Source organism: Aspergillus campestris (genome assembly GCF_002847485.1).
Source record: "Aspergillus campestris IBT 28561 chromosome Unknown P168scaffold_10, whole genome shotgun sequence".
Classification (NCBI taxonomy): Eukaryota; Fungi; Ascomycota; class Eurotiomycetes; order Eurotiales; family Aspergillaceae; genus Aspergillus; species Aspergillus campestris.
The window spans coordinates 685,557-709,820 of NW_020194345.1; the positions used below are offsets into that span (position 1 = coordinate 685,557).

General features: G+C 54.1%; 12 protein-coding genes across 12 annotated transcripts; 8 read left to right on the forward strand and 4 right to left on the reverse strand.

Annotated features, from left to right (window-relative positions):
• The first annotated feature begins 194 nt into the window (after nucleotides 1-194).
• On the forward strand, nucleotides 195-1,468 carry P168DRAFT_329034 (uncharacterized protein). Its single transcript, XM_024841414.1, has 2 exons — nucleotides 195-435; nucleotides 501-1,468. The coding sequence occupies exons 1-2, from the start codon at nucleotides 309-311 to the stop codon at nucleotides 1,289-1,291; spliced, it is 918 nt and encodes a 305-aa protein (XP_024690653.1). The 5' UTR covers nucleotides 195-308; the 3' UTR covers nucleotides 1,292-1,468.
• Nucleotides 1,469-3,595: 2,127 nt separating this feature from the next.
• On the forward strand, nucleotides 3,596-4,408 carry P168DRAFT_333417 (uncharacterized protein; the record flags this gene model as incomplete). The annotated part of the gene is made up of 1 exon (XM_024841677.1): nucleotides 3,596-4,408. The coding sequence occupies one exon, from the start codon at nucleotides 3,596-3,598 to the stop codon at nucleotides 4,385-4,387; it is 792 nt and encodes a 263-aa protein (XP_024690654.1). The 3' UTR covers nucleotides 4,388-4,408.
• Nucleotides 4,409-5,647: 1,239 nt separating this feature from the next.
• P168DRAFT_213311 (uncharacterized protein) lies at nucleotides 5,648-6,599 on the forward strand (the record flags this gene model as incomplete). Its single annotated transcript, XM_024833067.1, has 3 exons — nucleotides 5,648-5,906; nucleotides 5,982-6,221; nucleotides 6,304-6,599. Coding segments are annotated over 3 exons (795 nt in total), but the record flags the coding sequence as incomplete, so codon positions are not given.
• A 701-nt stretch (nucleotides 6,600-7,300) lies between these two features.
• Nucleotides 7,301-8,388, forward strand: med8 (RNA polymerase II mediator complex subunit MED8; the record flags this gene model as incomplete). The annotated part of the gene is made up of 3 exons (XM_024835345.1): nucleotides 7,301-7,564; nucleotides 7,660-8,269; nucleotides 8,314-8,388. The coding sequence occupies exons 1-3, from the start codon at nucleotides 7,440-7,442 to the stop codon at nucleotides 8,386-8,388; spliced, it is 810 nt and encodes a 269-aa protein (XP_024690656.1). The 5' UTR covers nucleotides 7,301-7,439.
• A 62-nt stretch (nucleotides 8,389-8,450) lies between these two features.
• P168DRAFT_329037 (putative monosaccharide-P-dolichol utilization protein) lies at nucleotides 8,451-9,523 on the reverse strand. Its single transcript, XM_024841415.1, has 2 exons — nucleotides 8,821-9,523; nucleotides 8,451-8,761 (listed from the first exon to the last, which is right to left on the reverse strand). Exons 1-2 carry the CDS (start codon nucleotides 9,445-9,447, stop codon nucleotides 8,486-8,488), a joined length of 903 nt encoding a protein of 300 aa, XP_024690657.1. The 5' UTR covers nucleotides 9,448-9,523; the 3' UTR covers nucleotides 8,451-8,485.
• A 152-nt stretch (nucleotides 9,524-9,675) lies between these two features.
• Nucleotides 9,676-11,413, forward strand: cox10 (protoheme IX farnesyltransferase). The gene has a single exon (XM_024837538.1). It carries the CDS (start codon nucleotides 9,696-9,698, stop codon nucleotides 11,247-11,249), a length of 1,554 nt encoding a protein of 517 aa, XP_024690658.1. The 5' UTR covers nucleotides 9,676-9,695; the 3' UTR covers nucleotides 11,250-11,413.
• Nucleotides 11,414-11,528: 115 nt separating this feature from the next.
• Nucleotides 11,529-13,803, reverse strand: P168DRAFT_306274 (aspartate--tRNA ligase MSD1). The gene is made up of 2 exons (XM_024839013.1): nucleotides 13,526-13,803; nucleotides 11,529-13,446 (listed from the first exon to the last, which is right to left on the reverse strand). Exons 1-2 carry the CDS (start codon nucleotides 13,737-13,739, stop codon nucleotides 11,621-11,623), a joined length of 2,040 nt encoding a protein of 679 aa, XP_024690659.1. The 5' UTR covers nucleotides 13,740-13,803; the 3' UTR covers nucleotides 11,529-11,620.
• Nucleotides 13,804-13,978: 175 nt separating this feature from the next.
• P168DRAFT_40445 (uncharacterized protein) lies at nucleotides 13,979-14,493 on the forward strand. The gene is made up of 2 exons (XM_024841930.1): nucleotides 13,979-13,996; nucleotides 14,071-14,493. Exon 2 carries the CDS (start codon nucleotides 14,174-14,176, stop codon nucleotides 14,396-14,398), a length of 225 nt encoding a protein of 74 aa, XP_024690660.1. The 5' UTR covers nucleotides 13,979-13,996; nucleotides 14,071-14,173; the 3' UTR covers nucleotides 14,399-14,493.
• Nucleotides 14,494-14,726: 233 nt separating this feature from the next.
• P168DRAFT_292175 (tyrosine--tRNA ligase MSY1) lies at nucleotides 14,727-17,035 on the forward strand. The gene is made up of 5 exons (XM_024837539.1): nucleotides 14,727-15,173; nucleotides 15,247-15,400; nucleotides 15,462-15,748; nucleotides 15,801-16,326; nucleotides 16,425-17,035. Exons 1-5 carry the CDS (start codon nucleotides 14,836-14,838, stop codon nucleotides 16,884-16,886), a joined length of 1,767 nt encoding a protein of 588 aa, XP_024690661.1. The 5' UTR covers nucleotides 14,727-14,835; the 3' UTR covers nucleotides 16,887-17,035.
• A 234-nt stretch (nucleotides 17,036-17,269) lies between these two features.
• Nucleotides 17,270-21,502, forward strand: P168DRAFT_272936 (mismatch repair ATPase MSH6). The gene is made up of 5 exons (XM_024835346.1): nucleotides 17,270-17,684; nucleotides 17,739-17,774; nucleotides 17,838-18,009; nucleotides 18,065-20,445; nucleotides 20,515-21,502. Exons 1-5 carry the CDS (start codon nucleotides 17,358-17,360, stop codon nucleotides 21,217-21,219), a joined length of 3,621 nt encoding a protein of 1,206 aa, XP_024690662.1. The 5' UTR covers nucleotides 17,270-17,357; the 3' UTR covers nucleotides 21,220-21,502.
• P168DRAFT_40466 (putative histone h1.3.) lies at nucleotides 21,495-22,887 on the reverse strand. The gene is made up of 3 exons (XM_024841931.1): nucleotides 22,522-22,887; nucleotides 22,115-22,464; nucleotides 21,495-22,040 (listed from the first exon to the last, which is right to left on the reverse strand). Exons 1-3 carry the CDS (start codon nucleotides 22,618-22,620, stop codon nucleotides 21,770-21,772), a joined length of 720 nt encoding a protein of 239 aa, XP_024690663.1. The 5' UTR covers nucleotides 22,621-22,887; the 3' UTR covers nucleotides 21,495-21,769.
• A 267-nt stretch (nucleotides 22,888-23,154) lies between these two features.
• P168DRAFT_320628 (uncharacterized protein) lies at nucleotides 23,155-24,077 on the reverse strand (the record flags this gene model as incomplete). The annotated part of the gene is made up of 3 exons (XM_024840379.1): nucleotides 23,155-23,564; nucleotides 23,624-23,782; nucleotides 23,843-24,077. The coding sequence occupies 3 exons, from the start codon at nucleotides 24,075-24,077 to the stop codon at nucleotides 23,155-23,157; spliced, it is 804 nt and encodes a 267-aa protein (XP_024690664.1).
• Nucleotides 24,078-24,264: the final 187 nt, after the last annotated feature.

Sequence of the window (24,264 nt, forward strand, 5' to 3'; positions counted from 1 at the left end):
GCTCTGTGCTTTAGTCTGTTTCAGCCTGGCTGTTTTGTCTCTTCCCGCCGATCCGACACCCACGATGTGAGACCTGGATGCTTCTATTTCGAGGAGATAGCCGCGATGCGGATTAAAATAGCTTCAACATGCGGGTGTTGAAACGGTGAGGATGTTTTATAACTACTTCGTGTGTCCTGTGTTCTGGATGGATGTATCGCTTCATTCTTTAGTCTTCTTTTGACTTGTCGTGGGATTCGTGACGGAGATATCCTTCGATCAATATACCTTAGCATAGGTAGTGGAGTGATCTTACCAGATCGATCAGCATGATCCTCCCCCACAACATCCACCCTTCCTATCCACTTCTACACACCCGATCGAACAGTAACCCAAGCGACAACACCACCCAAGTCATCGTCGGAGTCGTCGTAGGCGGCGTCGCAGTCATCGCCAGTACGCCCTCATCCCCCCACCCATAACCAACAACCCTATACCATATTAACATATATATCCAACAGTGACAGCAGGAATCCTCATCTACTTCCTCAAAAAGCGTAAACGCAACCGCGCATCCCAGCACGACGACCAAACTCTCGCCCTGCACGGCTCCGTCGGACACGGTCGCAAATCCCGTGACGATGCCATAGCAGCGCAACGCCCTTCGTCGTCTTTATCTTTTCCCCATCCCATCCACACGGTGGGCGCAGGCATCGATTCCCGCGCTCACAACCAGTCTCCGTCGCCGCCGCCTGCGTATCAGCCTCGTCTTCCGGTGTATGATCCGTCGCGGTATCAGAGGGTTGACGCCCCGCAGCAACAGATGGGATGGCCGTCTGTGCCGATGCCGTCGCATATGCAAGCGCATGCGTATACGCATACGCAGACGCAGATACACACAGCCCCGACTCACCTAGCTCCGACTCATCCCACCCCGAATTACCTCGTCCCTAGTCAACAGCGACAGCGACAGCAACAGCAACAGCAACAGCATCAGCATCAGCAGCACCGGCAGCACCAGCAGCAACAGTATTATCTCGCAGATGGGGCCCCCGTGCCCTACCCCCAGCCGCCACTTGCTGTGCCGCACAGTGAGACCAACACGAACCGCTTCTCGTTTGATCCGCGACAGTCGTGGGCCCAGATGGCTCCGGAGGATGTTGCTGTTGCTCGGGCGGCGCAGGCGTCATCTTCACCCGCAAACTCTCCCCCTACAGGAGGAGAAGCAGAAGACGATAGACCGACAGGAGAGACGCAGCGACCGCGCAGAAAAAGACCGGTGTTGTCCCGATTGATCACTAATTTGGGATAGTTAGCGGATGAGGATTGTGTAGCTGCGGGTTTGATTTTGTTTATGGTGTTTGGGATTTGGGATTGGGTTTGGTGTTGGGGGAGATGGGTTGGTTCGGTGTTTGGACTTGATTCCTTTCTTTTTTCAGGTCATTCTTTGACTTGATGTTCTTGAAGGTCTTGCTTTGGCGGTAACGATGTTCATGATGACTGGTATAACCATGAAATATAATGATTATGACTGATTTGTTCTTTGTAGACAATGTTTCTGGTATAGTTGGTAGTGGATTAGGACATATCAATTTGTCCATAATCACTCAACCAACTATACCAAAAGCCGAACAGCATTTTGGTCAGATATTCCCAACAGAATATATGCAATCAAGCAAATAAGAGGGACAATGGACTTGTGACCGACCAGACTAGTATAGTACGAGACAGGCTGGGAATCCCCTCTCCTCTCCCCTCTCTCCATCCTGGTTCAATCTCTTGGCCTCGACCAACCCTTGTCATGGTTCATTCTCTCGGTCTCTCGTTCTCTCAGGCGTCTAAGCCGAGACATTTTCAGAGGGACTCCCAACTGAAGACCCTAATGATCCATGCCTCCTAACTGAACCGGACTAGTGTAGATCTAGCTCAGTGAGTCAGTCTGACGCTACCCAACTGAGTACCTAGTTAGTTGCCTAGTCAGTCAGTCAGTGATTTAGTATCTATGTAGTGAACTACCAAGGTACTACTAGAGAATGCTGTCTACTTCCCAACACGGCAATCCGACTGACTAGGGCAACGTAAGTCTCTCTTTTGCCTATATTGCGCCGCAGCAATAGCTTCACACTAGTATGAGAAGACGACAAATCAGCTACTCTTATGCGAGACAATCCCCATCACGGCGCGTAGATAAGCTCTGTGGATGGCTCGGGGCCAACCGTGACGATCAAACCGGCGTGATCCGTTTACCCCTACTTGTTAGATTTGATTTATTTTCTTGATTGTTTGATTTGGAATTGTCTGAGTGAGGCTTTTCTCTACCTCGACTCTATCCAATATTGTCCACGGAGTATACTTCAACTATACTCATACCATCCATTCTACATCCAACCAACCAACAACCAACCACCTAACCCAAAATCCAACTCAGACTCATCAACCACGGAGTAATAAACACTGACTATTAAGAGTCGATCCCCGTCTTGGCTGGGTTCTTGCATAAATGGACCTTATACGCGCCACAACATTGGTGGACTTGTCGTCTCCACTGCTACCTCACTAGTCTCTTAGTTGCCTCGTCCGGTCCGAATCCTCAACCTACTTTCTGTTCCTCGCGATATCCGGTCATAGATGACCCGTCGGTCAGGGATCATGACGATGGCCCCCACCCCTTCTCCTCTCTCCTCTCACCACATTACCTAGGAAGGTTGACTCCATCCCTGTTTCTCTCCAGCAAGCGCCACGCCAAGCGGACGGACAACTTGACGCATGACTGTGCCGTAGTCTGCATTCCCCTCCGTTCCCCTCCCGTCATCCCTCCTCGATATGTCGGTTCCTCGTTGCCTTCAGGGCTCTCCCCAGGGCTCTCCCCTCATTTGCCGCTTCTTTTTCCCGCTTCCAATCCGTCGCGGTAACACACCCCCCAACGCCTGGTTAGACAAGTGGAGATCATCCGGTCCGTACTATCCTGTGCACGGCAGGTGGCGCGGACCGTCACCTCCACCAGACGAGGCCTCCTGAAGGGCTGAACCAGACTGTCGGGTCCAAAAAGCAACGCGTCCGTCCCCCCCGGAACCCGTGTGATTGAATGATTGAACCTTTGCTTTGCGGCGTCCACACTACCCCCCCTCCCTCTCTTCGCCCCCCTTTCCCGTTTCCCCCCTTCACCCCGGGCGAAGTTCTGGGTCAGGTTAGCTCAGGTTAGCTCAGGTCAGGTTAGGTCAGGTCAGGTCAAGTCTGGCGTGAGGAAATGGCGCCCTTCCGTCAGGTTGATCACGTTCCTGTCGGAAACTTTCCTCAGCGATTCGTATGCGGTGGTCGCTGGACCGGCGGGCTTCGATGGTCCGATTCTGATATATCTCCTTCTTTCATGCTGGCTGGGAACGTGTCTTTCATCTTTTGTCTTCGTCGTCTGCCCCTCTCCCCTTCCGCCGGTGGGTGACCTGTTCGTGGGGTCTTATATGGTCGAAGGGGATTGACTCACCGATTCTCCCCCTTTCGTCCCATTTTGGTATTCTACTATTACCTTGGACTTTCCTGATAGTATGCTATCGACACCTACTTCTCTGGCCGGTACATGTCGCGTTAACCCTGTTTGATGAGAAGCCCGTGGAGGATCATGACGGCCATCATCCGGAAGTTGCGCCGGAAGCGCAAGCTCTCCTCGGAACTGGACTCGCGGTGGGGAGATGTCTCCATCACCTATCCCACCGAGGGGTCCTGGAGCCAGTGGGATCAGCCTGCCGGTGTGGTGGCCCGGTCTCCTGAACGGGGACGACGACATAGCTCTGTTGACACGACCGATCGCCGCAGCTGGTCCTCGCCGCGCCATCCGGTCAATCGCACCTCGGGAGACTCGTCCCTGACTATCCCGCGAGGCCACTATGACTCCAAACTGCGCAATCGACCCACGAAGAAGATCCCCGCCCCGTTATGCGCCACTCGCGATCCCCCTCGCACATGGCAGGATTCCGCCTCGGAGGACCCGTCCAGCGATACGTCTGAAGACGATGACCCCGTGTCGGAGCTGGGGCCATCCCGGGGACGGTACCCTCCTGCATCCAAATCGCCCCCGCTATCCGTCACCTCCAAGATGCGACGCTGCAGCATCCAGAGCAATACGACTGACGGCACGGCCTCGATGCCGGTCACGGCCAGCTCCAAACACACCAGCTACACCTCGACGGTCCCCTCCGCACTGAGCGAGGGGCCTCGATCTTTCCACCTCCCCACCCAACAAGAGAAAATCAAGAGTCCTCGTTCTCCTTTCGTGAAATCTCCACCCCCTCCGCCGCTACAGCTGCCACCGCAACCGCCCCATCAGCCCCGGGGCCGGGAGCCCTACCGGGCGCCCGAGGTCGAGTCGACTGAACAGGAACTGGTGCCTTCCTATGAGGAGCTGTACGGATGATACATGGATTCGAATTTATAGCGTTCTTGTGCTTCTAGCATCCCATTCCTTTACATTTACTATTCTTGTTTCTCAGCAATATGGCTCTCCTGATATCAAGCTCTCCTTTTCCTCATCCTGGGCCCAAATTGAGTTCTCTGTACCACCACCCCGGGGGATGGCAACAGGTACCGTACGACTTGCATGGTGGCGTCTCGACTATGTCTGGGGAGGGTGTCTGTCTTTCTTTGTTTGATGTTGTTTATTTGCGTTTATTTATCCTTTATTGAGCCCGATCCCGATTCAGTAGAATGAGACAACTTTGTCGATCCTTTCCTTGATTCCGGCTCTATCGGTCCTTTGACTTCTTTGTTCTCGTAAATCTTATTCGAAGAGATCGATCTGTTCGCGCCAAGGGGGATCCACTTGGGTTGGCGGACTCCGTTTGGAGTATTGTTATCACATTGGACTTGAACTTCTCCCCGGTCACGACTCGCTATCTGGGCTCACTAATTTGGTGTTTTTTTTTTTTTATTTTTTTATTTTTTTTTATTTTCCGATTTCAGTTTATTTCTCTAATATATAATAGAATATAAAATATAGATGTCACAATGGAAATCCGGACCAACCCATCCGACACACATCCCCAACCAATCACCCCCCCAGACTCAAGAGGGGTCGACGAGAACGACGAATAAAACGAAGCCAAACTAACAGCTGCAGTGCGCGTCACAGTCACAATCGCCATCTCATCACACTCGCCCACACTCACGCCTTTCTCTCTGGTCGTTCTTGACAGGCTAGTTACTGACAGGCTACTGTCTAAGCGCCAACCCCCCCCCCAATCCACCTATCCAGTATCCATACACCCCCTCTTTCCGCCCCCCACTCGCATATGCTTGTTCCAACTTGACTTCCTGGTCGTGGATGCACTGCGGTGATCACACCCCGGTCTTTTTTGGGCTGGGCGCTTTTTTTTTATCAAGCTCTGGCTGTCCGGTTGGCCTGGGGGGGTTTGACTGGTTGTTTTTGATGGGTACTTTTACCGGCTGTGGGCTGGGTTTCTGAGTTGATATATTCTGTTTTGTTGGTGTCGTTGACAGAGTATTGATCCCTCTCTTCGTTTGCATATATTGTTGCGCTCATCGGGTGCTGCTGTCCTCTGTCTTGGTGTGTTGTGGTTACACTTCCATGGTCGGACTCATTTGAGATTGCTCGGCTCCTTGGCTGGTGTAGACTGAAGCATAAGAAGAGAGAAACATCAGAATGCTGGGTCGAAGGACTTCAACGTGGGCGACTGCTCTTGTCGTCTTAACCCAGACCCTCCCCATCCTCTCCCTGCGCATCACGCCAGGTTCACCCTGTGAGGAAGTCTGCCACAAGCATTCGTCCAACACGACGGGATCAGAGATAGCCTGTCTGGACCGCGAGTTCACGCAGACAGACAAAGGGTCCACCTTCCAGCAATGCATCGAGTGCGGACTGCGCAGCTCTTTCCACGACACGCCGACGAAGCAGTCGGATGTCGAGTGGTCCTTGTGTATGTTATCCTCTGCTTTCGTTCCATGGTTCGATATCTGAGTCTGGGTGAATGTTCTAATCGGACGTTGGGTAGATAACCTGCGATATGCCTTCACCAGCTGCGTATTCGGCACTCCCGAGTCCGTCAACAATATCTCCACCCAGTGCACGGTGTCGTGTCAGCAGCTGGACTCGGCGCTGGAGTTTGAGATTGCCGACCCTGACGGGGATAATCTTGACACCTGGTGCGGGTCGAATGCGTTCGCCGATAATGCTATCAGTCAGTGTGAGCAGTGTTATAACCTGACTGATAATCAGAATTATATGTCGAACTGTACGTCTCTTCCTCATCTTCCGTTTTTTTGCACTGCACCCTGCAGTACACACGAGCCAAATATTAACCTGCAATAAATCAGTCCTCGAAGCCCTCCGCTACAACTGCCACTTCCGCACCCCACCCACTGAATCCTTCCCCATCAGCCCAGCCCGCATCTTCAGCGAGTCCATGCTGCCGTCGTCAACGGCGAACCTGCTGGCTCCTAAGTCCGGCAAAGGGGTAAATTTAGCGGTCGTCATTGCCATTCCCATCCTAGCGTTCGTCATCGTGGTCTGTGCCTTGACGGTGTGCTGCTTCTTCTTTGTGCGGCACCGTCGTAAGAAGGCTAGGCAGATACGCGAGGAGCGAGAGTTGAACCGTTTTCATGCTGGGTGGGGCCATCCCCATGCTGATGCCCTTGCTCAGGCGCAGGCGCAGGTGCAGGGTGGCTATGATCCTGCTGCGGCGGTTGGTATGCATCATCCTTATGCGTATGGGAGTGGTGCGGTTGGGGCTGGGTATGGGAAGCAGGCACAGGCTACAGAGACCGGAGTGGCTGTGCCTGGAACGGTATATGCTCCTGAGAAGGAGGAGAAGGAGAAGGGGCCTGTGAAAGGTTAGTATATGAGTTTGGATGGTGTTCACTATAGGAAGGTGGAGATGCATGGATGAGAAGATGTCATATACCCTCATGATCTTAATAATATGTTATACCACATAGTATACACTCGATGGTACAAGTAGATAGATGGACTACTTGTTTATTCTAGTAGAAACAAGTACAGAAAATACAAACAGAGGATTTCTCTCTTTATGTACCCAGTACCCCCGCGTCTTCCTGCACCCAGGATCCTCTGTATCATTAGGCGCCTGCTATAAATAAACACGACTGCCAAGGTCGTTCGGCCGAAGGTTCGGCGTTATTTCATTAGGAGGGATTATCATGGATATTCTTTATTATTATAAATATATTCCTTTATGACTGTTGATCATTTACAAATTATCTCAATAATCATTATAATATAGTGATATAGAAGTAGAGCATCAAACACATGAGTAGACAGTATAAGATGAAGAAACAGGAAACTATTCCCCTTTAGGACATCTCCAATCCACCACCATAACTCAATCATCATCTCGATCTTTCTCCGCTCCCCTCAATCCTCAATTGATCTTCATACTTGAACCCCTCAAAATACATATAATACATAATAAACCGATATAAGATAATACAAAATGTCCACCCCCACAAAAGACCAAATCAAAGCCCTCGAACAATCCCGCCAACGTCTCGTCCAACTCACCCACTCGCTGGCCTCGCTCATCGGAAGTTTGAACCAGAGTGATCCTCTTCCGTCTTGGTATTCCTCCTCATTCCGTCCTCTTTCTTAACATATACATCTTGATATGTCATACATTATATCTATGAACATGGGAACTAACAAGGAAAAAAAAGGCCCTCCCTCCAATCCCAAGCAACAATCCTCTCCAACAACCTCCTCTCCATCTCCGAACACCTCTCCGAGAACCAGCCCCTCCTCTCCTCGCTAGTCGCCTACCCGGGCCCGGACTTCCCGGGTCGCACGCAAGCGCCGACGCTTGAGCAGCTTCTGCGGACGAAGCTTGATCCGCGCGTGGAGGATTGGGTTGCGCGGGGGAGGCGACGGGCTGTTCCGGATACCAACACTAACAGCAATGATAATGGCAACAACGACGGCAATGAGAACGATAACGATCATGATTTAAGCGAGCATGATCTAGCTGAATTATGGCACTGGGCGCCCGTTGAAGCAAACCGGGAAGCGAGACAGCGCGACTGGGGTGGTGATTACACCCTCGAGGAGAGGGAGGGCGGTGTCGCGAATGTGGTTACTGGGTTGCGGCGCGTGCTGGACGACGGGGAGGATGATATGGGGAGTACGAGTGGGAGCAGTGAGGGCGAGGGGAATGAGGGGCAGGGCGAGGAGGAGGAGATGGAGGTTGTGGGCGTGAGGATGAGGCCTGGCGCTGGGCTGTTGCCGGTGGTGGTGGGCTTGAGTTTGATATTGCTGCTGGGGGCGCGCATGGTGCGGGTGGTGTTGGGGGAGAGGATGGGGTTGGTGTGCAGAAGGTGATGGCGCCTGTTGTGCCTTTGGAGGGCATTCTACGGTTTATGACTACTGGGGCACAGCCCAGTCAGCGGTGATACTTTTGATTGTATCTACGATGATGGTGTAATGCATTGTGTGGTGCAAAACATTATGATTTATGGATTATAAATGATAAAAGAAGCATAGTGGGAATCAACCCCGTCGCCGCGTGGTAGGCCCCTTGCCCGACTTGGGCGATGCCCCCGTGCTCTGCGCCACCGGCTTCTCCAGCTGGGCCTTGGCTTTCGAACGGGCCTGTTTCTTGGCCGGGGCCGGGGCCGGCGAGCTGTTCCAGTAGTACAGCATCTGCGTGGCAAGCACCAGGTTCAGACTGAACCCTGCGATGAACCCGTACAGGATGATCGGATCGTCCACCTCCTGCAGGGTCGTGAAGATGCGCGACAGGGATCCGGCGAGATAGTTGAATACCTGTCCATGGTTAATTATCGGGAATGTGACTTTGAACAAAGTGACGGGATCAAACATACAGCAAAGGCACTCAACTGCCCGGTACTGCCCTCCTGCCAGATGGTCAAGATCTGCGGCGCTTTGCTGGCCACACCCAGCGCTCCCGCGCCCGCCTGCAGATACGCCATAGTCTGCGCATCGATGAGCGTCTGGTCGAACAGTAGCGCATAGACACTAGCGGCGACCACGGCGACGAACGCTGCGGCGGCGGTGCCTTTCCCGGCGAAGCTGAGGACCAACACGCCCACCACGATATCTTGGACGGCGATCAGGGCCGTCTCCCCGTAGGTGCTGAAGGGGAACTGATTGCGCACGCTGTACGACAGCGTGATCAGCAGGCTGGCTGTCTCGAGCGCGTACGAGACAAACGACACCCCGGCCGACGATCGCGACTTGATCAACTTGAGGATCTGCGGCACCTTGACGATGGCGCTGGCGCCCACGATGGCGATCCCCAGCGCCTTGGAGATGGCGAGCGAGGTGCATTCGGGATCCTTGGCGACGTCCAGATCGACCAGGAGGGTGCTGTGGCAGGGGGCACCGACTAGGGAGATAATGGTATCGTGGACGGGTTTGGGGAGGGCGGATGCGATGGGTCGGAGGATGGGTTGGAGGGGTTGGACAACCGCTTGCTGGATAGAGTCCATGTTTGCACGTATTGAATAGTACCAAGTACCAGAGAAACTAGAGAAATAAAGGGAGTCGGCTCCTCGTTGATGTGCGTGGTCTGTCTAGAAGTGAAGTTGTCCCGAGTCAATCAAAACGCGATCAAAATAAGCGGTGGGGTTCTGCCTCTGCCCACCGCCTTTTGTATTCTTCGAGGACTTCATCCGCATCAAGATCTCCATTGTTTCCACGCTCGGTGGTCGTTCTATCCCTGGCCCATGTCCCCGTCATGGTCTTCCTCTTGCACCCCTCACTGCGGAGGCTAGCTCCCCCACGGGATCCCTCGCGTATCTGCTCGCAATGCCTCCTCCGTGCGCGTCCTCATCGCCCCACCGTCCGCAGCTTTCTCTCGTCCTCCCGATGGTCTTCCGGCGTCGGTCCGAGCCAACCTGCGGCCTCCACTTTGAACAAGTCCTATTTCTCGTCGAATCGAGACAATGATGGTGCCAGTACTAAGGACGGCCTCCTGGCGTCGTTATCCGCTGCCAATGCCGCGCGGGAATCGTCAAACCCCGCCTCGTCGCGTACGGCGGAGACCACAGATGGGAGTGCCAATGGCCCGGATACGGCGGCAGCAGAGCTACCCCATCGTCGGAGGAAACGTTTGAAGGAGGAGGAATCCGCTCGCCAGGGGCAGGATGACCCAGACCATGTCATCCCACCTGATGCCTCAGCACAGCTGTCCAATCTCTCTTCCGCCCTCCCCAAGTCCTCCCTCCGTCGCAACATGGCCGCCTACCTCGCTCTCACCAAACCCCGTCTCTCCATCCTGATCGTGCTCACGACCACCTCCGCGTACGGCATGTACCCGATCTCGTCCCTTCTAACCCTCGACCCGTCCATCGCCCCGCTGCCGACCCTCTCCACCTCCACCCTGACCTTCCTCTACCTGACGGCCGGTACCTTCCTGTCCTCGTGCAGCGCCAACACCCTGAACATGATCTTCGAGCCGAAATACGACGCCCTCATGTCCCGCACGCGCAACAGGCCCCTCGTCCGCGGACTGATCTCCCGTCGCGCGGCCGTGGTCTTCGCGATCGCAACCGCCTTGGCAGGGTTGGGCCTGCTCTACCTGGGCACGAACCCGACGGTAGCGGCCCTGTCGGCAAGCAACATCTTCCTGTACGCCTTTGTCTACACGCCGCTGAAGCGTCTGCACGTCATCAACACCTGGGTGGGCGCCATCGTGGGCGGAATCCCCCCACTGATGGGCTGGGTCGCCGCCGCCGGCCAGACAGCCACCCCGGGCCACGACACCTGGCGCGACATGCTCTTCAGCGAGGACAGCATCGGCGGCTGGCTTCTAGGCGGCATCCTCTTCGCCTGGCAGTTCCCCCACTTCAACGCTCTCTCCCACACCATCCGCGACGAGTACCGCGCCGCAGGCTACAAGATGCTCTGCTGGACCAACCCGGCCCGCAACGCCCGCGTCGCCCTGCGCTACTCCGTCCTCATGTTCCCCATCTCCATCGGCCTCTGGTGGGTCGGCGTCGTCGGCCACGGCTTCCTGGTCGGCAGCTCCGTCGCCAACGGCTGGCTCGTCAAGGAGGCCTACCACTTCTGGAAACACCAGGGCGCCCACGGCACCGCCCGCGGCCTCTTCTGGGCCAGTATCTGGCAGCTGCCCATCCTGCTGGTCGGCGGTCTGGCCACGAAGAAGGGCCTCTGGGATGGTGTCTGGCGGAGTGCGTTCGGACAGGGAGAGCCTGACGAGGACGAGGACGAATATTTGTACTATGATGATGAGGAGGAGCAGTCGCCGACGGTTGCGTCGGCTGCTTAAGTTGTGTTTCACACTTTGATTTTTTTATATCTTTCGTGACTTTGTATTAGATTCCCTTTTTTTCCCTCTCTTTTTGTTGTGTTTGTTTGTGGGAAGGCGTTTTGTATAACAGCATCTGTGTGGCTTCTGCGACCCGCTTGTGTAGATATATTGATTGAGTTACGAATTGCAGTTGCAGCATTTATATTATTATGGCCTTATCCATTAGTATTTTTTAAACTCATATAATCTATCTTGGTTGATTGTCAAGCAATTGAAAGGTTTGAAAGGTGAGAGGGTATCGCATCTATCACTATCAGTACACTAATCACATATATATACACTACAAATACAGTAGTCCAAACATCTTCCCAATGGCTAAGAAGGTGATTTCACTCCCTCCATCTCAAATGATACGTCCCCAACGCCTCCTCGCTCACCACACTCGGCGCCTTAACCATCTGATCCTCCCCCAGCTTCCCAATCTTCGGAAAAGCAATCACATCCCGCACGGACTCCTTCCCCAACATAACAGCCACCAGCCGATCGAAGCCCAGCGCGAGTCCCGCATGCGGCGGACACCCGGCTCTCAGCGCTTCCAGCAGGTGCGCAAAGTCAGCCAGTCGCTCGGGCTTCATTTGCAGGATGTCGCGGAGGATGAATTCCTGGACGGCTGCGTCGTGGATACGTCTGCTGCCGCCACCGAGCTCGACGCCGTTGACGACCAGGTCGTAGTGGTCTGCGACTACCTTTGTTGGGTCCTGCAGGAGGAGGTCGACGTCGGAGGCAGTTTTGGGCGCTGTGAAGGGGTGGTGCGTTGATGCTATGCCGGCTGCGCCGCCTTGGCCGGGCTCGGTGTCGCTTGCTGGGGAAAAGAGCGGGAAGTCGTTAATCCAGAGGAAGTCGAAGCCGGTGGGGGCGGGCTTGAAGTTGTTGGTGATGGCGGCGGTGTAGAGGGCTCGGCGGAGGTCGCCGATGGGGGTCGAGCCGCCGGAGAAGGGCGCGTTCTCGCGCGCTTGGATCACGATGAGGTCGCCGTGGTCGAGGTCGAGTTGTTCTTCCATGTATTCGGCGGCTTCGAAGCCGAAGGCTGTCATGCCGCAGAGGGGCCTCTTGGCGTCGTAGACGAAGACGCCTGGGGCCCCGGCGGGGTTGGTGTTGAATGGGGCTCCGGCGGGGGAGTCCAAGAAGTCGCGGATGAATTGGGACATGGCGGCTGGGTCGTTTTCGTTGTTTTCGATCTTGAAGACTTCGACGATGGGTTCGTCGAGGTCCGAGATCTTGTTGACTAGGTCTACGGGGATCATGTAGTCGATTCGCGAGATCTCCATGCCGTATCGGGTGTCGGGCTTGTCGGACCCGTATCGTGCCATGGCTTCTTGGTAGCCCATTCTGCGGAACGGGCCTGCGGGAGCTGGCTCCGGCATCAATGTCGACCATAGTCGTCGGATGACTCCTTCGATGACCTTCATTACGTCCTCTCCGGTTGCGAAGGACATTTCCAGATCGAGCTGGGTGAATTCTGGTTGTCTGTCTGCACGGAGGTCTTCGTCACGGAAGCACCGCGCAAACTGGTAGTACCGGGGGATGCCACTGGCCATGAGGATTTGCTTGTACTGTTGCGGGCTCTGCGGGAGCGCATACGCCAGCCCACGCTTCCGAGTAGGCACCAGGAACTCGCGAGCACCTTCGGGAGTGGACTTGAAGAGAATCGGCGTCTCGACCTCGAGAAAAGGCGGTACGGACGCATCCAGCTCTTGCTTGCAGACGTTGTGGGCCTGGGCTCGGAAGCGGAGGGCATCTCGGAGGTCGGAATCCGCGCGCAGCTGCAGATACCGGTGCTTTGGGGCGAAATTGGTGTCCGACTTCATCAGGATGTCTTTCGGGAAGTCATTGAGAGAGTGGACTTCCTCCACGAACAGCTCCCACGGCTCGGCTTGTTCCATTTCGGCGCCTTTGGCTTTCTTCGGCTGAACCTTGCCCTGAATCGCGACTGGACTGTTGGCTCTGATCGCTTTGAGTTGCTCCAAGGAACCGTTGTTTGCCATTGAGATCAGCTGGATACTGTGCTTCATCGTCGGGTCGGTCAGGCGCACAAAGGCCAGTTTCTTGGAGACATCACGACGGACTCCCAGATAGCCATGAAGTACAACTTGTTGATCCGCGGCTGCCTGTGAAAAGAACGTCTCAAAGTCTGCCGTCGCCGGTGGGAATTCCACTGGAGTAGTGACCATTAGCACGTCTGGACGAGAGTAGCTTGGATCCCTCGCGTGTAACTGCGCAGGCGACGAACGTACCGGCCTTTTTGTACTTTTCTAGAAAATGAATATTATCAATTTGGCCATTGGTCTCCTCAAGAAGACAGGAGGAGCGATGGAAGGGCCTCGTCGTCGCCCTGGGACCATACCCTCCGGCGCGGAATCCGGTTCGGCGGCCGCGGAGGTAATTGGAGATCTCGATATAGCTGGAGGAAAGACGAGGGGCGACTCTCCCCGCGCGGGCGACAAACATGCTGTCTCAATGCTCTCTACCGGTCAATAGAAATCAGAGAAGAGTAAAGCAAAGCATCAACGAGACACAATCAGCAATGTAGAAGATGTTCTCGAGTGACTCCATCGAGGAAATCAATCATGGCGCATCGAGCCACCGGCAGAACTGTACCGCCTTCCCAAACGGGCTAGTATCACATGACCCACTACGGAATCGTATAAAATCCGCCGATTTCTCACACTCTCTTTTCCTTCTCCATCCTTCCAAGTTTTATAACCGTGAGTCCTACCTTTGGATAGCTATTGCTGTCTTGCTTTTTAGAGTTGTATGATCTGTAACTAACATTCCTCAGATGATGAAAGCCTAGCGTGTTCTATTTGATTCAATCTCTCCTCCTGGAGCCTTGTGGCTCTCCTTTCGAGGCTCAAGGGCTGCTGGGCTCCGGTGGAGGGAGGATGATATCTGCGTTCGGCACACCACCTTGTTACTTTACGGACGCGATGAAGGCATCTCTGATCACATATTACTTGCGGTGTTGGCTCGATGGAGCAGGGTCGTGTTGTAGACCCTCGAGAGGTGTTGACTATAGTCTCGGCACCTTGATGATAGGGCTCTCAACATGGACTTTTATATATGATATTATAGCCGGATTACGTATCTTGGCTGCTGATTTAGAATAATAATACAATAATGTAATTGATAATCATGGATCTTTGGCGAGTGCCGCAGTAGATTAGGTTGATCGCCTTTGATCGGTGTATAACGAGAATAAAACAACAACCAAGAACCTGGCGCAGAATTGGAGCTGATTCCCCCAGTACTTTCTTTTTGTCTGTTGTATATTCTTCTCCCAGAAGAACTCTGTCTGCTCTCAAATATGTTGAAATTTTCACCACTTGGGACAATTATTCCGCGGACCAATCGAGACGCATCAACGATTCTCCGTCGGGGAAGTGACTGATCGGCTTCTTATCGGAGTCGCGAAAATAATCGCAACCACTGCGAATCGTTCAAGCCCCTCTACTTGACCAAGTTTACCGTTTGATTTCCCTTGTCTGGCTAATTACTCATTTGTTGACAATTATTGTATTTGACTGTTGGGTTCTAGCCTCCTCTCATGAGGCCCCATCTCGGCGCGTTGCCTACCGCGGCACGCCTGCGCATGTCCAACTTTGCGCAAGGCGGACGGACGGTATGTCGCGCTTGTAACTATGCTCGGACGGCGGAAATCGTGAACACAGGCCTTGTCCGTCCGACGGGGTTACAGTCTACTCTGGGGAGTTCGATAATCGGATCCGGGGGCCAGCAAAAAAGATGGATCACTCAGAATTACGTCCGACGCACCAAGGAAGCGGAGCAGGAGTGGGCGCAATTCGCAGAGGAGATCAAAGCTGGGAAGAGACAGAGTTTTGTGGAACACTTGGAGGAGAGAGGATTGATCCATGATGTCGTTGGGTGAGTGACCGCCATCATTTGCATGAATTTTGATTAGATCTGTCGACTGACTTGCGATCCTATGACTATACAGAGAACGAGACATTCTTCATCGTGTCTTCACGGAGAAAAGAGCGGGGATCTACGTGGGCGTGGACCCAACGGCTCCGTCTTTGCATGTCGGTCATATGCTGCCGTTTATGGTTCTGGCTTGGGGTTATGTGTGGAAATTGCCGGTTACGTTCCTGGTTCGTGCCTCTCATCTCGACTCCGCACCAAGGCATGTGCAACAACGCTAATACAGAGAAGCTGGGTGGTTCTACTTCCCGGATTGGAGATCCTACAGGCCGATTGAAGGGACGGGAGCAGGTTCACTCGTCGGTTCGGAAAGCAAACATGGCGAGCATGCACATGCAGCTCAAGAAGCTGGGCATGAGCATCGAGAAGTACGGCGAGAGACACGGATACAAGAAGACATGGACTTCGCGACGGGCCTTGACCAACAACAACATGTGGTGGAACGGACTCCCGTTCCTCGAGGTGCTCCGGGACTTGGGCTCCCTCGTGCGCCTGGGCCCCATGCTCGGCAGAGATAAGTGAGTCAATTGGTTTCCCTGCACGCACCACAGTATCTGACCGACGGTCTAGTGTCAAAACCCGACTACAAGGCGACGGCATGTCCTTTGCGGAGTTCTCATACCCCCTTATGCAGGCATGGGATTGGTGGGTGCTCTTTCGCAAGGGTTGCCAAGTGCAGGTGGGAGGCACGGATCAGTACGGAAACATCCTTTTTGGAATGGACGCAGTCAAGCAAATCAGCAAAACCACCGTTCTGGAACAGGAACGGAACCCCTTGACCGACGACGTGGACAAGCCGATCGGCTTCACTACGCCCTTACTGACGGCCCCGTCTGGGGAGAAGTTTGGCAAGTCCGCGGGGAACGCGATCTGGCTCGATAAGGACATGACGTCCACTTTCGAGCTGTACCAGTTCTTCGTCCGGACGCCCGACAACGTCGTTGAAAGTTACCTGAAGATGTTTACTTTCCTGCCCGTGCCCGAAATCGCGAAGATCATGGAGGAACAGAACAAAGACCCGTCCACACGCGTTGCCCAGCATGCCCTGGCCGCGGAATTCGTGGAACTCATCCACGGCAAAGAAGAGGCCGACACGGTCGCCCTTCAGCACCGGCAATTATTCCGACCCCGCAGCTCGACCGCCGAGCCAACGCCACTCCCTCGCACGCCGAACGCCCCGGCGGCCATCCCCAGTCCCCGGTCTTCGGCTTCTCGAACCCCCAATCGGGGAACAAGTACGCGCCTCAAACCAATTTCGCCAACATGCCAAGCGTGAACGTCACGCTTCCGCGGTCTCTGGTCTACGGCCAGACTTTCAACAAGATCCTCTGGTCCGCCGGCCTGGTGACGTCCAAGGCGGAGGGCTTCCGGATTGTGAACAACAAGGGTGCGTACGTGGGAAGCCGCCCGGGTAACAGCGGGGCCATGGAGGATCAATTGACGTTCACGCCCATCACGAGCTGGAAAGCCGAAGAGACGGAGAAGTTCATCCACGACGGCACTCATCTGTTCCTCAAGCTGGGCAAGTGGAAGTTCAAGATCGTGAACATCGTCAGCGACGAGGAGTTCAAGGCGCGTGGGCTGACTGCGCCCGGGTGGGAACCCGAGTCGGACGCATCCCAGTCCGACAAGACCACCCCCGAGAAGACGGATTAAGGTAACCCTGCAGTTGACGAAAAGACAAGCATGATCGTCTGGCGGAGCAGTTGACCGGAGACGAGCAAGGCGTTCTGGTAACCCTGGCCATTTTGCCACCTGAAACTATACTGTATTTCTAGACCTGTAGCTCTGTTGATAAGCCACATATATGTATACCATCACCGATTCCATTCATCAAGTTTGTTCAGATCCGTCAGTATCACGTAGAGATCATAGTCGTGGAGTGGGCGATAACAGGCGGAGGTGATAAGAGCCAAGAATGTCGGCGGAAAAAGAAAACCACTAAACGCGTCGACACGCGTGACGCCCTTGTTCTCTCCGGGCCGCTCGATCTATCAATTCCGTGCGACTCCCTCCCTCCCTATCTGACCCTGCCACTCTCCCCAGACTTTCTTCTCCCATCCGACATGCCCTGATCCCTTTGTCCCATCCCCACGATTTACGACCATAACAAACTATCCTCCAAGAATGGCCAAAGGACCGTCCGAGGCACCGTCGCCCACGACCGCAACGCCTCCGTCCGCGGCGTTGAAACGCACCACGTCCAGCACCCAGAACATGAAAAGCCAGAAGTCGATTCTGGGATTTTTCCAAAAGTCCTCTCCGTCGACGCCATCTGCTGCGAGAAGCAGAGAGCCTGCCTCGTCGCCCGCTGAGAGGGCTTCCGCTCAACGTGGGGCAGGGTCGGCTAAGAGCGTCGCGAAAAAGAAGAGTGTACCGCAATTTACGCAGGACTTGCCGCCTGTTCCCAGTAGCGATTTGGTGGCTCCTGAGGAGGAAGAAGATAATGCTCCGGTAGGCATTGGGTTTTGTATTTGCTAGATGGTGGGCCTGCTGACGGTTGTTTAGCCAGTTGATAAGACCGCGACGTCGCCGTCTCGCCGGGTAAGTTGATTTACTATTCTCCTTTGCGTTGATTTCATACGATACTGATTTGTGTATCTGCAGGCTAAGAAGCAAGTGAACTATGTCGAGTCCGACTCCGAGGGCGAGGGTGATACCGATAAGATATTTCGCCCGACCGGTAGGAATGGTAGAGCGAACAAAAGACGGAGGCTATCTCCGGAAAGCGACGACGAGTTCGAGGGGGCAGAAGATCTAGATGGTGGCTCAGACGATGGTAATTCGCTTTATATCAGTCCATTACTGTTCTGGAAGAAGCTGACGGTCTGCAGAGATGGACGATTTTATCGTCGCCGACGAGTCGGACGAGGAAGTCAAAGCACCAAGGAAACGCAAGCAGGCCTCTCAGCCACGAAACAAATCTTCGTCTATGCCTCCGCCGCCATCGTCAGACCATGAGATCGAGCTTGATATTCCGGAGGCATCGGGTGGCACCGCGTTGAAATGGACGTACGACCCCAACAGCTCGGAGCCTCGCCAGGCCAGGGCCCCGCAACAGACACCGAAGACCCCCTCCAGTGCGAAGAAACAGAAAGCACATGTGACGGAGCCGGAGCAGCGCTACTCCTGGCTTGCGAATATTCGAGACATTGACGGCAACCCTCTCGGTCATCCTGATTATGATCCCCGCACGCTGTACATCCCGCCTCTGGCCTTTTCTCGATTCTCGCCTTTCGAGAAGCAATACTGGGAGATCAAGCAGAAGTTCTGGGACACCGTTGTCTTTTTCAAGAAGGGCAAGTTCTATGAGCTATACGAGAACGACGCGACTATCGGCCACCAACTGTTTGACCTGAAGCTTACGGACCGTGTCAACATGCGTATGGTCGGTGTGCCCGAGATGAGCTTGGACCATTGGGCAAATCAGTTCGTAGCCAAGGGTTTCAAAATCGCCCGCGTGGATCAGATCGAGTCAGCCCTGGGCAAGGAGATGCGCGAGAGAGATGGCAAGAAGCCAGGGAAGGAGGACAAAGTCATCAAGCGAGAACTGTCTTGTGTCCTTACGGCTGGAACTCTCGTCGAGGGATCCATGCTCCAGGATGACATGTCCACCTATTGTGTCGCCATCAAGGAATCAACTGTCAATGACCTCCCTGCTTTTGGACTGGCTATCGTTGACACCGCCACGGGTCAATTCTTCCTATCACAATTCGTTGACGACGTGGACATGACTCGGTTCGAGACGTTCGTCGCGCAGACCCGTCCGCAAGAGCTGCTTCTGGAAAAGTCTGCGGTATCGCAAAAGGTCCTCCGCATTCTGAAAAACAATACGGGGCCTACAACGCTTTGGAACCACCTCAAGCCTGGGAAGGAGTTCTGGGAGGCCGACATTACAGTCAGAGAATTGGATGCGAGCGAATACTTCGTCTCGGATGATGCGGACAATATCCAAGCTTGGCCCCCGGCCCTTCGCGAGGCCCGCGAGAAAGAGCTTGTCATGTCAGCTTTTGGGGCTCTGGTGCAGTACCTCAGATTGTTGAAGATTGAGCGTGATCTGATTACCATTGGCAACTTCTCCTGGTACGATCCGATAAAGAAGACATCTAGCTTGGTCCTCGACGGTCAAACGCTTATAAACATGGAAATCTTCGCGAACTCCTATGACGGAGGCTCGGAGGGAACGCTCTTCCAGCTTCTCAACCGCTGCATCACGCCTTTCGGGAAACGGTTGTTTAAGCAGTGGGTTTGCCACCCGATGGTGGATGCAAAGAAGATCAACGCAAGACTGGATGCCGTGGAAGCTCTCAATGCCGACCCTACCGTTCGGGATCAGTTCTCGTCGCAGTTGGTCAAAATGCCTGACCTCGAGCGACTCATTTCCCGCATTCACGCTGCCAACTGCAAAGCGCAAGATTTTCTGCGCGTATTGGAAGGCTTCGAGCAGATTGACTACACCATGAGCCTTCTCAAGGAAACTGGCTCGGGCGATGGGGTCATTGGCCAACTGATTAACGCGATGCCCAACTTGCAGGACCAGCTGGAATACTGGAAAACCGCATTCGACCGCTCCAAGGCGCGAGAGCATGGAATCCTCGTACCCAAACCGGGTGTTGAAGAGGACTTTGACACGTCTCAGGGGTATATCGAGCAGCTGCACAAGGACCTTGAAGATCTCCTGAAACGCACTCGGCGCGAGCTTGGCTCCAGCGCCATCTGCTACAGGGACAACGGCAAAGAGATCTACCAGATGGAGGTTCCCATCAAGGTGAAGAACGTGCCCAAATCATGGGACCAGATGTCAGCCACCAAGCAGGTCAAACGGTACTACTTTCCCGAGCTGCGCAGTGTGATCCGCAAGCTGCAAGAGGCCCAAGAGACACACAGTCAGATCGTCAAGGAGGTCGCTGGACGATTCTATGCCCGGTTTGACGAGAACTACGCTGTTTGGCTGGCGGCGGTCAAGATTATCTCGCAGCTAGACTGCCTGATCAGTCTGGCCAAGGCGTCTGCCTCCCTGGGTGAGCCCAGCTGTCGTCCTCAGTTTGTGGAAGCTGAGCGAAGCGTTCTCGAATTCGAAGAACTGCGCCACCCGTGCCTCCTCTCGTCTGTTGACGATTTCATCCCTAACGATATACAACTCGGCGGCGAACGCCCTAACATCGATCTGCTTACCGGAGCCAACGCTGCTGGTAAATCTACAGTTCTTCGCATGGTATGTCCCCCCCTTCATTTCCCACAAGGGAAACATCAGAAGATAGATAAATCTAACTAACCTACCTAGACCTGCGTCGCAGTCATCATGGCCCAAATAGGCTGCTACCTCCCCTGCGAATCCGCCCGCCTCACCCCCGTCGACCGCATCATGTCCCGCCTCGGCGCCAACGACAACATCTTCGCCGCGCAATCAACCTTCTTCGTCGAGCTCTCCGAGACCAAGAAAATCCTCTCCGAAGCAACCCCTCGCTCCCTCGTCATCCTCGACGAGCTCGGCCGCGGCACCAGCTCCTACGACGGCGTAGCAGTCGCGCAAGCCGTCCTGCACCACGTCGCGACGCACATCGGCGCGCTCGGCTTCTTCGCCACACACTACCATTCTCTCGCCTCGGAGTTCGACAACCACCCCGAGATCGCGCCCAAGCGCATGAAGATCCACGTCGACGACGACAATCGCCGCATCACCTTCCTTTACAAGCTGGAGGACGGCGTCGCGGAGGGCAGCTTCGGCATGCACTGCGCGGCTATGTGCGGTATTCCCGAGAAGGTCATTCAGACTGCGGAGAATGCTGCGCAGCAGTGGGAGCACACTAGTCGGCTTAAGGAGAGTCTCGAGCGTCGTAAGGGCGGCGGCTTCGTTGCGCTGGGCTGGTGGAGTGATGTTGCTTGGGCTTTGCGCGAGTCGGAGTCTACGGCTGAGACGGATGAGAATAGTGGAGAGGCTAGTGAGAGGAGCTTGGAGGTGCTTCGTAGAGCTATTGAAGCGTTGTGAGCATCGACGGTATAGAGGGAGCTCTTGACTTTGCTTATACGTTTTATTATTATGGATCGGCGTGGTTTGTTTTATTTGATTGACATATGATGTGATCTGTCTCGTTGTTACTATTGTTGTTGTTGTGTTTTTCTATATATGGTCGATGGATTATAAGGATGTGGTCTTGAGCGGTGGAAAGCTAATGGGTCTGAATTATATGGTTTCGGGTATATACCCTCGAAAAAGACACTCACAGTGGAATCTAGAGGTGAATTGCAATTTTAAAACATGGTGAACTTGCTTTGAACTGAATTCCATTTCTTCATTGTGGATCAACTTGCTCTTGCTCTTGCTCTTGCGCTTGCGCTTGCTCCTCGAAAGCCGAACAGAAATTGTAAACGCCAGTAATAAACGAATCCCTATCCACTCCTGTGTCAACTGTCTCCATTCTTCATTCTCCATTGATTAAGCACAAATCCGCCTTGACTAGCCATAGTCCACTAAGTCATAGCCTTGAAGACGTTCAAACTAGTCCCCTGCAAAAACACAGAAAGAAAGAAAGAACAAACTAGAGATCCACTCCATGCTCGATATCCTCCATCTTAATGGCAACGCGTGCGTCGTCACCTAGATGATTGAGCTCTGCATCCAGTTCCGCGTTGGTCATGATCGCGTCACCGTCATCCATCGCGCCCTTGACGATGAGCTCACTGGTAGTCGTGGAGTCGCTGTCTTCGAGTTTCAGGGCCGGATGGGAAGATGTCAGGGCGCTTGTGTCGTCTTCGACTTTGATGCCTTTGTTGTGAGGATTGCTGGTCATGGGTGGGACTCCGCTGTTGCTACATTTTCACCAGATGATCTATTAGCGGGTGTTTCATAATAGATTTGAAGAGAGTTAATGGATGTATCATACCCAGTTTCAATGTTGGGCGCAGGAGTAGAAGCCCCAGCCTTCTTCACGGGGGTCTTTCTCTGGCGTTTGGGTTTGGGAGTCACGATTTCGTCCTCCGTGTCGCCGTTCAGACCTGTCTCCGCAGCTGCGACATCTTTCTTGCGGCGTTTGGTTGGGGTCTTTTTGGGAGTGGGCGCAGGGGCTGCGGTGCCATCGGCGGGAGCAGTGGTGTCAGCAGTAGTGGCCGACGGGGATGCCTCGTCTTCCCCAAGGTTTCTCTCGAAGAGAGCCTTCCTAGCGACGCGGTGCATGGTCTTGGCCGAGGCGCCGTTCTTGTAGTTGCCTTTCGCGGCCAGCCTGTCACCGTCCAGCTGCGGTGTTGTGTGAGACTCGTGGCAATATATTGATGGGCTGGCCTAAAGACATACCTTGCCAGTGTTGTCGGTGCACAGGATACCCAAAAGGAGGACTTTCGCTTCCGCCACTGAGAGACCCACGAGGCCTTCGGGTTTCCCTTTGGTCGCCATTGGTTCGTATTCAGAACGTGAAGAGCCCAAGAGCGGCTTGACTGAATGAAGGATATGATAGAATGAAAGGTATGATAGCGAAGTACAGGGGAAGAAGAGAGACTGTGTAGATGGAGATGGATGGTAGCAGAGTTAAAGATGTGAAGTGAGGAACGGAGACGTGAAGAGAAGGAAAGAGAAACCCAGCTGAAAAGGGAAATAAGAAACAAGTGATTATAAGTCCAGGAGTAGGAGAAATGAGTGGAAGGACAGGTGAAGCAAGAGTGAAGCGTCTCGCCCAGTCGTCTCAGCTGGCCAGTGAATGACAGACGTCGATGAATGAACCGGACTTGGGTGTCTGATTGACCGTGTCAAAACAACCACCCATTCAATTTCTGGAAACCAAGAACCCACGAGAACCAAGTCTCGGCACTTCCGTCAATGGCAAGTGATGACAACAAGAAGAGAAGATTTCCGGGTATTTTTGAATCCTGGACGCTGTGGTATTTCCTAGAACTACAAAGAGCGGTTGCAAGAAAGACTCGAAACTCAGAATCAGGTCCGGCGGGTATTATTCTGGATCTGTTGATACACATGATCCCACAGCCCGGGCCAGTAGGCCGGCGTTTGTTTGCCTTTCTTGGTGGTCGGGGGAGCATAAAATACATCGGGCGTCCCCTTCAGCGTAAGAGCGGGCCCACGCTTAGTGTCGCGAAAGTCGACCGGGCGAAGGGTCGACTTGCCAGGGACAAGGTCACCAAGACGGACCGTGGTGGTGCGGGGAACAAAGGTCGCATCCGTGGTGATTATACTGAGCGTCGCTGTCGGCGGCAGGTTCTTCGCATATTGTAGGGTTTGGTCCCTCGATCGTCGAGCAAACATGGGGAGGGAGAGATAGATAAAGTTCACAAAGGGTGCAGAGGTCCAAGTGACCACGAAGAACGGTATCGTGGATCCTATGGCAACTGTAGGAACTGGTCAATCAATCATATCCAATGCTGGAGGGAAGACCGTGGAGACTGACGGGTTGTCGCCAGCCACAACGGGAGTTGGCCTTCTTTATAGGCCGGCACGATGAGCAGACCCGAAGCTACCATAAGGCAAAGGGCCGTGATCCGTATGGCCCCTAAGAAGAGCGGTTTGGTTGTTCCAGCATGGAAGATCAAGATGCGCTCCGGCATTCCTAGACGATCTATTTAGCACCATCCTCCAACCTTCCGAATATGTTGCGGGAACCCCGTACCTCCGAGGCCTTTCCGCAGGGCGTTGTGCGCATGCGTCGTCGACGACTTGTTCACGGTGCGAAGCGGTACGGCATCAGTCTGTTTCGTTTTGAGGTATGGGACGTCGTTCCTGGGCGGTTTTGGGGCGGCGTTCGTTGTCTTCAACCGGGGAAACCATTGACTGGTGAGATCTCTCCGCACGGCGCGAGGGAGCGAGGCTCGCAGAAGCGGACTGAGTAGGATTTGGCGACTCATGATGGACTCGAGGACATGACCAGCTCCCTGTAGTGGTGTATACTGGTGTCGGAGAAAAGAAAAGTCGAATGATGAAGAACAGAGATGAGTTGGGGAAGGAAAGATCTCCGACCAGAATTAAGCCGGCTTGGCGTCGATTTGGCCTTTCTTTCATCTCCGTCGCGGCCTCATCTCCACTTCTCCGTCA